At 41.6% G+C, this 13,108-nt stretch overlaps 1 protein-coding gene across 7 annotated transcripts in view; it reads left to right on the top strand.

Moving 5' to 3' along the window:
- LOC121891792 (nck-associated protein 5-like) overlaps positions 1 to 13,108 on the top strand; it is a 136,125-nt gene that overhangs the window by 72,850 nt on the left and 50,167 nt on the right. For all 7 annotated transcript variants that reach the window (XM_042404358.1, XM_042404363.1, XM_042404361.1 and 4 more), the window contains one exon: positions 8,311 to 8,444. In XM_042404358.1, coding sequence (XP_042260292.1) covers positions 8,311 to 8,444 — 134 coding nt within the window. The remainder of the gene's footprint in view (positions 1 to 8,310; positions 8,445 to 13,108) is intronic.

Here is a 13,108-nt window from a genome sequence, read left to right as displayed (position 1 = left end):
CTGCGCCGGTTGCTTCTGCTGAATATCTCCGCAGGGACATGTTATATTGCACCATTACTCGTGCATTGTGTAGGAAAAGAATGTGAAAGGTATATTTTATGATTGTGCAAGGCGCTAGAACACACTGCCGCGATTGTAAGCCTGCAGGTCTCGTTTGCGCGCGGCGTAAATGAAACAGAATTAACAACACAGTTTACTGAGGAGTACGTGTTTTAATTGGGTCTCCTGTTGTGGAACATAACGGCTACTGGCAGTGCTAAAGTACAACACTCTTTTTTTTTTGGTGTGAATCACTCAGGAGAATCACAAGAAATCTATCAATCACTGTTGAGGAATGAATCCAAGCATCTGCACTGTATTTCACCACAAATGCGGCCACACAAGATGCATTTGTTTTTAGTTTAGAAGTGAGACAGTCTAACAAGCACCAGATCTATCTGTCTTAGACCACCATTTGTTTCTTAAACTTTCTATTAGGGCTTGGACATGGTGCTTTTGGCCTGCTCCGCAAGAGCGCAATCTTTAGAAACGCTTACAAGACAAACATTGGATTTCCCGTTAGGTGTTTGATAGAGCACAGGTCACGGTTTATTCTGTGAGGGCCTCAGTCTCTTTCTAACAAGCCTTCCCTGTCTGACTGGAGTCAAAACCGCTCACTCACGGCCTCATCGCTGCTGTAGGTTTTTCTCTGGAATTCTTCACACCCCAAACCCAGAGGCGTGGTACAGGGCAGGGCTGTTCTCTGTCTCTCACTTTCTTTTTGATGCCACTCTAAGTCCATCAGAGGCAGGATGCAGGGTTTCCTGTCAGGGAGAAAACAGAAGTCCAAATGAAGGCTTGTAAAGGCAGCGCTGCCTGCATTGCAGAGGGGGCTGGGCTCTCTATTAAAAAGGCATTTAAACTGTTAGGTAAGATTATGACCACTGGAAACGGCTGTCTAAACAACATGTGAAAATAAACGATCTGGCTTTGAGAGAAACTAGCTTTATTTTTCTTTGGGTTTTGTGGACGCTGTGTGATATCTGAGCTTTAACAGATATGAGCCTCAAACATACAGAAGATTCACACAGTTATTTCCCTGGATGTTTCGGGGGTTGATTACAGCGTGTGATTTGTTCACGGCCGAGTGAAGATTAAATGTGAACGATGAAAGAAAATCTCAACTCGGATTAATTGTGTAACTCACTTCTTTAAAAATCTGATTTCTCCAGAGTATTTCATGTCGAAAACGAAGCTAAGATAAGAAGGGAGTCGCTGCGTGTGTGAATATAAAGTGGGAACGGGTGGCACAGTATAGTAAAACAGGCCCCGGAGCCAAGATAGGAATCTGCTATTTCTGTCCATGAAAACACACTCTTGTGTTACAAGATTGCATGTGACATAGTTTGCAACATTGCATCAAGTAAAATTTGGCTAACAGAGAGGACTGAATGCTCTTCTCAACAATTTCGAATCCTACTGACTGGAGTACCGGCAGACCCCAGAGGTTTACTTATCTACATATCTCACAGGTGCTTTATTCTATCATTCCAATTTTTCATGACTTTGTCAATCAGTTTGTTCTTAATGACTTCATATCATTGTTTTCTATTTTTGTTTTGAGTTGTGCCCCAGTTAAAAGCACCCAATTCTGCTTATGCAATTTTAATAGATGGAACTATTTATTGAGTCTGTATCTTGGGATAAAAACTGCAATTTGTATTAAAGAAAAGTAAGTATTAATTACATAACTAATCATGTTTTGAGAAGAAATAAGTTAACATTTTGCTATGATGGTTGTTTCTTACAGTAGTCGGTAGTTTTTGTATGTTAAATATGTTGGTAGGATGAAGGTTAACCAGTCAAACATGTCTGCCAGGAGGTTTAAGTGATTACACTTAACTTGTTGCTAATTCAGCTTCAGGTTTTGTTTCAGCAATGTTTTTATCTTTTGAGATCAACCCAGTATCCCTAGTAAATACATCCATACTGGAAAAGTGCTTTAGCTACCTATCCCCAAACATAATCCTGTATACCTTAACCATAGTTTATTTTCCATGCATAGATATCGTAAGAAGCTGGAACTTCAAAAAACGTTTGAACTGGATGTATAATCTGCGGTTTTGCAGAATCGGCCAACATAGACGTTCTTGTCTAGCGATAGGTTTGGATGAAAATGGTCAAAAACAAGGTGTTTTGCATTTGAAGTAACTTTATTGGCCGATTGTTTCAGCTGACAATGTCGATTTTTATACAAATATTGCTTTAATTACTTTTAAAAGTTTGCATTTAAAGGTTTAAATGTGTAGTGTTCTGATACTATCCAAAAATATAAAAACCATATTAATTAGCTTTGGTTGAAGTAAACAATGTCAGCTTCTACACTGCATCTACTGTAGGGCTGCAATGATTAGTCAATTTATCGATTAGTCGCTCTACAAAAAATATTTTGATAATCAATGACTTGTTAAAGTCGTTTTTCAAGGAAAAAAGCCAAACATTCTCTGGTTCCAGCTTCTCATTTGACAGCAAACTAGTAAACTGTATACCAGTTGTGTTTTGGACTGTTAGTTAGATAAAACAGGACATACGGAGACAGCACCTTGGGTTTCAGGAAACTGTGATGTATATTTTTCACTATTTTCTAACATTTTAATGACCAAACAGTTAATCAAGAAAACAATTGATGGATTAATCGATTATGAAAATAAGGGTTTCAGTTAGTTGCAGCCCTCCTCTACTGCTCTACTGGGGCAGTTCTTACAAGAAATCTTCTGGATTTCTGTGTGGCATATAATCAATATAATCAGAAGAAAGCTGCTGTTCCTCCAGTGCAAATTGTTAAAGGAGTTAAAGAAGTAATGTCATCAGTGATTGGCAGTCTTAACTTTGAGAAACCTGAACACAATACCACTGGTATATGAGTTAGGCTAGTGATTAAGTTAGGTGTAATTAATCTGTGGTAATTAGATCAAGGTATCATAGTGTGCTTGACAATGATAAATTAATGTTTAAACTACCATAAAAAGCACCTTTCTATAGTGTGCTTTCAGCAGATAAAGAAGTGTTTTGAGGGGCTCCCTCCTCTAAAAAGCAGGGACACAGAGCTTTGGCATTGAGTTCCAATGCTGAGGGACCCTCATAGAGTGTTTCTGACAGCTGTTTGGAGGATGTGTGACAGCGTGGTGGTTTGGGGACCGGGGGGACTCAGGTGCTGTCTCTGCAGATTGGGCTTATCAGCCACGGCCAGGGGCCAGGGCCGAGATGGGGTCCCCCCAGCGCTCGGCACATTCACCGGGTGACGAGCGCTGACAGCCAGGCCCAAATCGCATCTCCACACCGTCCCTTTCACCCACTCTCCAGAGTGTATTTGTGTGTGTGACTGAATGACTCGGGAGTGCGTGGGTGGGGTGGGGGAGCTCCCTTGGCAATGATAAATGGGCCACTCATATGATTTAGCATATTCCTGGGGTGTGTGTGTGTATTATTTGCTATAGTGCCGGAGGCTGTCTAAGAGAGAAGTGGTACACTCTAATGTAGTGGCTCTCCATGATAATTGAATTGATGGAGCCCTGGGGGACACAGGACGCAGGTTTTTAGTGAATAACAGACGCTTTAGACTCAACCTTATTTCTATAAGTCATCTAAAGAAACATATGTTCTTGTGAATTTCTCCTCAGAGTGAAACGCCATCTTTTTAATTATGTTCAGAGCTCTTTTTCAGGTGTTTTACCATAATTAATAGCCTTGGAAGGGAAATACTTTGATTGACATTTAATTTAAATGCATCTTTTATCTTTACGACATGAATACCATTATTTCACACACTTTTGTCTTCTTGATAATGCTTGATTTGTCTTTAGCGTGGCGTATCCGACCTGGCATTTCAAATACATTATGTGTGCCAGCAAGGCAGCCAAATCCGCCTCATGTTACACTTTCATTTGAATTCAGTCTTGCTGATGAGCACACACACACACACACACACACACAAACAAGCCTAGTGGCATGTTTTATTTATGAATGAGGAACCTGCGCGGTGTATTGTGTCCCTGATGTTTGCTTTAGCAGAGAGCCAGAGATCCGCTCCCGGCCCTTTGATTAGGCAAAGAGCTCCAACAGAGGGGGTTTCTGTGTAATGAAGAGATTATTGAGCCGGTTGCCCCCCAAACTGTACCCCAAACCCCTGCGCGAACACACACGTATACAGTTGCGGATGGACATCCGCGGATGCGTGTACAGAATCAGAGGTATACACACATGCACTTAACCTGATAACATTGTGTTGCAGCTTTTCTTTTATGGGAGACAGCATTGCAGGCACAACAAGGAGAGGCAGAGGTCTCTAATTAATTTAGAAGTCCTCTGTGGATCTTGGAGGGTATCAGGGGGGTTCGAGTCTCCCAGTAATTCAGCTCGGATGAATACCATTACCATCTAATGCTGTCCAATTACAGAGGCTGGCTTCATTCTGGGCTCCACTGCAACTAATACAATTTTAGACATATGATTCGCTACAGAGGAAATAAGGGAGAAGCACTTTGGGCTGCAGCACAACCAAGTGTGTGTTGCAGGACTGCACAACTCATAAATTAGGTGTTTGCTGTTCATTTTATCCTTCATTTCTCATTTATTTCAATATTTTTAGTGTATTAAAATCAATATGACCTTGCAGTCAATTCAATCTCAAGCTTTTACATGTTGGGGGTGATAAATTCTGTCATGTATAGATGGATACATTTTTTTTTTTTTTATCAACTAGGAAATGAAAGCAGCCTCGTCTGTGACAGAGGTCAAATTTAATCCTGAAACACCCAATCTGGACTTGTTTCAGATATATGGCTCAGTAGACTGGTATAAAATCCTCCCCAGGCCATTTTATAGATTACTTGGCCTATTCCATTTGATATTGCTTCTTCCAATGACTGTATTGTTTGATAGAGCCGGCTTTGTTGGAGCTGTTGCTGTCGGGTTTTTTTTATTCCAGGAAAACGTTGCCCTCCACAGGAGAAAGAGGGTAGCGCACCTCAACCGGACATGACAGACAGTCAAGTGAGAGGATTATCTCCTCAGTCATTGGATTAACTTGGGTAAATGTTCTCACAGAAAGTTGCCAAGCATGTTTTCATCACACCCCATCTCAGTGTTGAGAGATAGGAGGGATTGACAGATATCTTCCCAGGGCATTGCTAGAGGCATGTTGCCTTTGTAGCTATTAAAGAATATGCTTTCAATTAGCATACTCACTACCACAGAAACAAAAGCCATGAAGTCAGTGTGGATAATAAACATTTCAAACCAAGAAAAACTGTAATGTATTGCCGGGGATTTCTGGCCACATAAAGATATGGTAATGTTTTATTTAATGGCTTCAGGCCTTGTTAAATTGCTGAAATTATATTGAACAAAAGCAATAGAGGGCTTTTTAGTACAACGTCGACTATAAATCCTGTGTTGTTATTGAGGTTCTTGGCAAGACTCTGTCAGCGGAGCAGTCACATAGCGGTCGGTGGTTTATGCCTCGGGCATTAGTTAGGCCATGTGGGCAACAAAAAGCAGGACTAAAGCTACTGTTCTTTCGTGAGAATCCAGGCCAAGTTGCTAAACAATACTGTACGCATTAATACATATGGCGCTGCAAGAAAAGGCCTTTGTGCTTGTTTGCATTGAGGTGAACTCCAGCTAAACTACTGGATGCTGGGTTAGCTGCGTTTTAAAGCTTTTACGCCATGTTTGAGTTATTAAAAACATATTTCCATCCTCATGTATTAAGGAAATAATGTTGTCTTTGTACTAGGCCCTGTAAATGAATATTAGTAACATGCTTGCAACATGCTTCATCTTTCTTTCTTCATCTTTAAGGCTCGTTTTCCTTATAGAGAAGAGCTGAAGAAGAGCCAGAAAGCCGTTGGTTTGAGTCCAGATATATAGGTTCAGCTCTTGGCAGGGGGATGTTGTACTTTATGCTTCTGTGCAGCTGGATTTACAGCGGCCATTACTCCTGACAGGGGGAGCCTCCCTGTTGTGTAAAGAGCCGCTCCACATAGTAGCCATGAATTTATGGCCACAGTGAGGACCAGAACTGGTTTTAATGGTGACTTGTGTTTAATATCCACCGCCCACCACCCCAGCACCCCACCATCCAAGCCAGTTAAAATCTGCATTTGTGACAGAATTTCTGCCAAGTTACAATACAGTGAAGTATGGTTGTTTATTGGTTGCATTCAGGATAATATGGTCACAGTAAAAAATGGCAATTTTCTAAATTGTTAGGCAATTTACTGGCACGCTCTCCAGTTGTTTTGACATTTTTCTCTGGAATTTGGATTTATGGTGCAGTATTAAATCATGGCTGCACACTTTGATGTTACACTTAGCTAAAAGACAAACATCATATCTAAGATATTTTGTCTATATACCAAGTAAAAGAATAGATATTTACCTGAACACATTCTCTACTCTGAAGGTGAATAAGCAGCCCTCATTCTTTTCCACCACTAGATGTCCCCATAATGCTTGTGTGTGGAAAAAGCACCGGTCTTAACACTGAGTAATGATCTACTGTGAGTGGTGCTTAACTTGAAGATTTAAAGACGAGCTGTAGAAAGATAGATAGAGATTGAAGAGATAGAGATTGAGAATTTTCTCCTCAACTAAAATTAATTAAGTTTGTATTGTCTTCTGAGCAGGCGACTTCTTCTTCTTCTTCTGTTCTGTTTTTTTTTATTTTCTGTGGCAGCCTCTGGTCTCACCTTTCACGGCAGATGATGATATATAATCTTTCACCAAGGACTGACAGGATAATCTTCCCCTAAATTTACAGCCAGAGAATGACTCCTTTGCAGACAGTCATAATGACTTAACACTTCAGCTTTTTTTCAGCAGTAACACAACCTTGGTTTGCAAAAGAGGCAACTTTTTTCCATTATTTTTCCCCAAATGACAATCCTCTCTTTGCCTCAAACCAATTTCCACATATTTAACACTCATCTGATATTCTTGACAAGATAGTGACAGATGGTTGATCACTTAAATCAGCTAAGAAAATAGAGCCTATTGCCTTGTCATAAATTATCAGCATCAACAGCGTGTAGAGACTGCGAGTCTAAGAGAATGATCCTCGCTCGTTTGCTCCATCAGCTAAAATCTGGTTGCTCAAATCTCATCCACAACTTTGTCACTGAAAAAAAAAACCTCACTGGTGCCAATCTTCCCACTCAAGGAGCTAAGCGCAGGGCCGCGGTCTTTGAAGTTGGGTTTGAGGCGAAGACGGCTCTCTTTTGGGAGCAGATGGCTGAGGCCATCAGACAGAGAAGAATCCAATTAAAGACTGGAAAAAGAGCTTTAATTTCGGAATTGTCTCCGGTGAAAAAGGGCAGATAAAAATGGTCGTGCGATCTATGGAGACCTTTTTTTGAAAGTTCCTCATGAGGATGATGGGGTTAACTCACCAAACCAAGACTCAAAAGCAGATTTCATACTGGAAACTGCTAGAACAGCACTAAAAATGAAGCGGAGGTAATGTGGAAAGGAAGGTAGACTTTACCTCCATGATAGCTTTGTAAGTTACTGAGCTTGAATTTTGCGCTTTCGTTGCAGAAGAAATTGAATTAAAGTCAAGTGAGGTCATATTCAATCTTAAAAAAAAAACGTTTTTTACAAGGTTACCAAGCAACAACACTGTAAAATGAAATGGACTGGCTGAAACAAGCTGTTCATAGTAACAATACCATTGGTAAGCATTTTCTAAGTAAATGCTGAATGTATGTGGGAAGTGAGTGAAAGGCTCAGGGACTTTGATGTCTTTCATATACACACATGAGGAAGCTCAGCACTGAAATGAAATGAAAAGGAAGAATGGAGGGGAAGATTGAGGTATGGGAGACCAGACTCAGTGATGTTATTTGACATTTAGAGTGAACTTTCTCTCTGACAGAAGAAAGGGGAGGTTCATTATGAACATTTCAAGGTAACAACAAACTACTGGAAGTAATGGCTGGAATGCTGGAATCCAGCAGCTTAAATGTCATCATGCCCTTATTCTTTTATTTAGTGAAAAATATGACCAGATCAGACTTTTTTCATCCACGATGACCTGTACAGAAACAATGTTTGGTCTTTCATCACATATGTTGAAAGTTTCTGTTTTTAGTTACCCGTCTCCAAGGATGGTCAGAGGTCAGGGTCAGCTACGGATTATAGTATCCCTGGGGCTGACAGGAATTTAGCCAAGAACCATAAATATAGCATATGACCTAGGGATGTCGAGGGATGATCTCTTTAGCCACACCGCTGAGAGGTAACCCATCTTCTATTTCTGTGCGTCCACAGCGAGAAAAGCTGATCCACGAGCTAGAGGAAGAGCGACGCCTGCGACTGGAGAGCGAGAAGCGTCTCCGGGAAGTGACGGAGGAGTCAGAGCTGGAACGGGCGCAGGTGGTCTCACTGCAGCAGCAATTCTCCAGGTGAAAGAACCCAGAGAGCCGAGAGTGTATTTGACATTATTGTAGGTCCACAGTGACCCTTAAATCCTGTTTTCCACCCTTACGCTGATATCATTCAACCAAAATCAACACATGTAGCAGCTTTGAACACTGAGTGAAGTGCAAGTCAATAATAGCTTTTTAAGTCAAGTTGCTTTTATGATATTGAGGATCATCTTGTCCAATAAATGCCGTGACCCTGTGTAGGAGGGATATAGCAGATGTAAATGGGTATAGAAAATGGATTGTTGAATCAGCAACTCTCTAAGCAAATCTTCCAAAGCTTTTAAAGGAGACCTCAGATGCTCCCTGACCTTTTTCCGTTGCTACAATTGAGATCATCAGAGTACTTTAATGACCAGTTGGTTTGGAAATCACACAGTACCATCACTGACTAGCTATTATCTGCACAAAATTGTAATCAGTAAAGTAAAACACTCATTAAGTCAGTGATTCCTTCACATTACTTTATATTCTAATTTGCTTTTAAAAGGTCATGATGATATCTGAACTTAATTTGAACAGTTTATTGAATCTACAGACAGTGATTTCAACACTCATCATCACAAACAGAGCCTATATCTTTGCGTTCTACACCATATATCATTTAAACAATAGAGGGTATTTTTAGGTAGCTGTGATTCTTGTAACACCTTAACATTTCTTTTGACATTTCAACAAACTGTGTTAGTAACCAAACAGGTGGTGTAGTACAAAAGCAGTGTTACCCACTGGGAGGGCAAATGTGAGAATAGATTGGTGGAACATCGGTTTATGACAGTAATCAGTACTATGCATTATGCAAAAGTAACACATCCATCATCCATTAGCCAATAGGAATCAAATATCAAGGTCAAAAATAGATGGATATTATGTGTCAAATTTGGAACAAACAATAGAAACAAGGACATACTGCCATATATTTTTGTAAAAGTATCTGATATTTCAGAGCAATTCCTTGCAATCAGCACTCTTTATAACTTTAAGAATTAATATTGTGTTCTTGCTCTTGCTTTTCTTCATTTCTTTCTGAGTGCCACAGTGATTTTTCTCTTGATCATTTGACCTTCTCATCAGCGAAAGATGGGCCGACACATTCCTCCGGCTATGAAACAGAGAAACTTATAAAGCGTGAAGTGCTCAAACAACTTCAGCAACCTCTATTTCGAACTTGTCCTCCTTCTCGCGGCCGCTGAGGTGTGACTGAGTGGGACGGCAAATCAAGAGTTGGAGCTGAGTTGATGCCATAATTAGGCGATAGACATTCAGTGCTTTACTTATGCAAAAAAAGAGGGGAAAAAAAAAAAAAAAAGGTCCAGAGAATTTCACATTGACTGCTTATCATCTCATTAAGTTAGTGGAGAAAATCCTGCACATTTTAATGGTCCCAGTGTTATAGCGCAGATGAGGGCAGAGTCACCGCCAGGGGAAGAATAAAATATTTAAGAGCCATTCCAAAGATTTATCACATATTTGAAATGTTCCATTGATGCTGCCGAATTAAGCTCAATGGTATTTCTCACTTATGTTCAGCTTCCTCGCACCACTTTTTCTTTTTTAGAAAAGCAACACCCTGCATCACATTCATACCGTTTACACTCGAGAACTGTCAGATACAACCACAGCCCTTTAACTGTGAATGAGAGAGTAGCTCTTGCTTTGCTTTAAGGCCGATAACAGCACTTTGACTCAATTTTCCTTTTGTTTGGTATGTCAGTAGCAGACTGTATGGGATATAACCAATGAAATGATAGTTTAGAGGCAGTTTCCAGTTGGTATAGCATGACTCTCTGTTGAGTCAGAGGTATATAAATCAACAGGAAATCCTGTATAAACCTGTCCGATCCAATTTTGTATTTCCAACATGGCTGGCTGCACCTGTCCACGTCTCGCGTTGGGTTTTACTGTGTAGGATTGGTGATTACACACAAGTATCTCCCTGTCTGGCCTGTGTGTAGACTTATTGTGTCTCCTGCACACGTTGCCAGGAAAGTGTGATAATATTTGGGGAGATACAGTACAGTGAACTCACCCTCTAGTAAGGCTCTTAAAAGCAGGCAGCTATAGTGGTGAATTAGTAGATAGAGGAGCAACGGTAGGAGAGTCGATGTCTTGCAGCCAGGGCAAGAGAAAGTACTGTAATTCTGTTAGGAGGGAAATATACGAAGCTTATCCCAGATTGGGTTCTGCACAGATCCCCATGGAGACAGATGAATTTGTCGTCATGGCAAGGGGTCGCCCAGATGGATGGTTCTCATTGGGTGCCAGACGGCTACCGGTGTTATACCGAGAGAGTGTGGTTCAGCAATATAGATAATTATGTCCTAAAAAAGTGCTTATTGAAGGGAGGACGTTCACCTTGCCACCTCACTCAGCTGTTGTCATTCCGGCAGCGTTGCTCATTGTCATCATGCTGGATTGCTGTAATTTCTGCACGCCACACCGTCAATGGTTTTGTGACTCCTCGGGGAACACAAGGTTCAGCGGCTTTCCTTCTACAAATTACAAAGATATCTCCCTCCACCTCCACACAAACAAGCTAACAGGATTTCAGTCTCACTGTCAAAGTCTTAATCTTTATTTAAGCGTCACTGAGTGCTTATCTGAATGTGAATGAGCGAGCTCACCGAGCAAGCCGCCAACGTGTGTTTGTGTGGAGTGTGTTTACTCGTACCTGGCCCTTCAGTGGATTAACATGTTTACATGGCAGCCAATAATCGGTGGCGCTGTGCCCTGGTGGCAGATGGGACATCAGTGTGGTCACTTTAATTAGCGACTTGCAAGCCAGCAAAAAAAAAAAAAAAAAGATAACTCGGTCACCAGGCTACTGACAAGTGTCTTTAGATGAACCTTTGCCCCACTTGCATCTGCTGCTTGCGTTGCTGTTTTCAGTTATTGGCTTATGGATATACCTCCCACACACAAGCACATGCAAAGACACGGACAGGCACTGTTTCATATGGGTGCACACTTGCTGTCAACTGACGGACGACAATTATTTGTGTCTCTGCTGCTTGTGTTCTGCAAGACCTTCATCCATATCTCCTGATTGATTTAGGCTTGTTATTTGTTGCGCATTAGGGGAATAGAAACCTCAGTTCATCAATGTGTCTTTCGAGATAACACCCGCAAATCATGTTAAGTGGACATCCAATCTTTTAAATAGACTGGGATCTGTTTGACCCCAGGCAACAATTGATTTGCGTATTGCTAATTAATTGAGGTTGTGCTTTGAATCACGACGATGGAAGTGAAATCAGGCTAGTAAGGGGTGTAATTTGACGGATAAAAGCCAGCCAAATGTTGTAGCAAAGATATCAAACGCTATGCAAATGAGCACTTTAAATGGATTTCTCAAACATTGCCAAAAATAGGGTCCAGTCAGATTGCCTAAATGCCTTTTCTTGAGGTTGTTGCTTTTATGATTTGCTGCACCGGGCGACAGAGGTGTTCTGTGATGATATGAGACAAAGGTAATGAGCTGCTTGTTAGAGTTGCACTTTACAGTATCACACACAGAAACACACACACATGAACAAACAGGCATCCTCACACCGAACAGAAAACATCAGACACCTCATTCCTTACAGCCAGACGAACTCCAGGGAATCTCAATGCCTTACATCCTTTGTTTGTGTGTGTTTGCCTCCGTACGCCCCTGTAACGCTTACACTTCTTGGCAGGGGTTGAATGTAAGGCAGGAATCGCCAAAACTGGAACAACTGGCTTTTCTTTTCTACATTCACCCACAAAAAAAAAGCTCAATTTGCCTGTGTTTTCACGGCTGAGATCAGAAAGTCTGCATTCCTCAAGTGACTGGCTACTTAACTCCAGACATAGGTGTACACACACATGCCTATATCCACCTCTCCATGCACACACACCCTCCCCCCAACCAGTTAGGGTCTTAGCCTGGTGTGGGTCACATGCCCAACCCCTCCTGACTTGGGTCAACCCCCCAGGGCTTCACCACCAGTAGTGCGGCCTGCCGTCATTAAACTCCAACGGATTAGTGGGACACTCCAGTCCACAGCCCAGCAGCCTCCTCGGCCCACCCTGGACGTCCCACCACCGTGTATGGGCAAGACATATTAGGAGCCAAGACGGGATGGTGGAGAATAGAGGAGAAAAAGGATGGGGACACGACCAGGAACAGCACTTAAAATCAACCTTCAACAAATGAATGCAGAGACCAAAAAGTGAAAGAGACTAAATGAATTGTAGAGACAGAAATATAATCCATTGAATGCATTCGGATGTCTATCTCGCAAGGACATTTGCTGTGATACCACACTCAGACAGGATGACCGGTGAGCAGACAGGAACTCGGGGCCCACTTGGGGCCCTATGTTAACGTCTGGCCTGAAGATGAGGGAGGCTGTTTTCAGGTAATGACTAGAACAGCAAATTTCATTTTGGCTGAGGACAGAACTTGCAACGGGACCAACTTTTTCAGTCTTGTGTGGCAATTTGTTTGGTTTCACTCCACCGCGTTTTGTTTTGCTTACCATGCTTATCCTCTTAAAGACTTTATTGTAGTCATTCCTCTGGCTGTTGTTGAGATTAGACACTTGTAGAAGGGGAAAAGTAGAGGCCTTTTGTTGGTTGCTGCTCTCAAGTCTGCTCACACACACTCAGGTTCAATA

Source organism: Thunnus maccoyii, chromosome 24, assembly GCF_910596095.1.
Source record: "Thunnus maccoyii chromosome 24, fThuMac1.1, whole genome shotgun sequence".
Lineage (NCBI taxonomy): Eukaryota > Metazoa > Chordata > Actinopteri > Scombriformes > Scombridae > Thunnus > Thunnus maccoyii.
The sequence above is the reverse complement of the archived record's forward strand: the minus strand, read 5'-3'. Positions and strand labels throughout refer to the sequence as shown.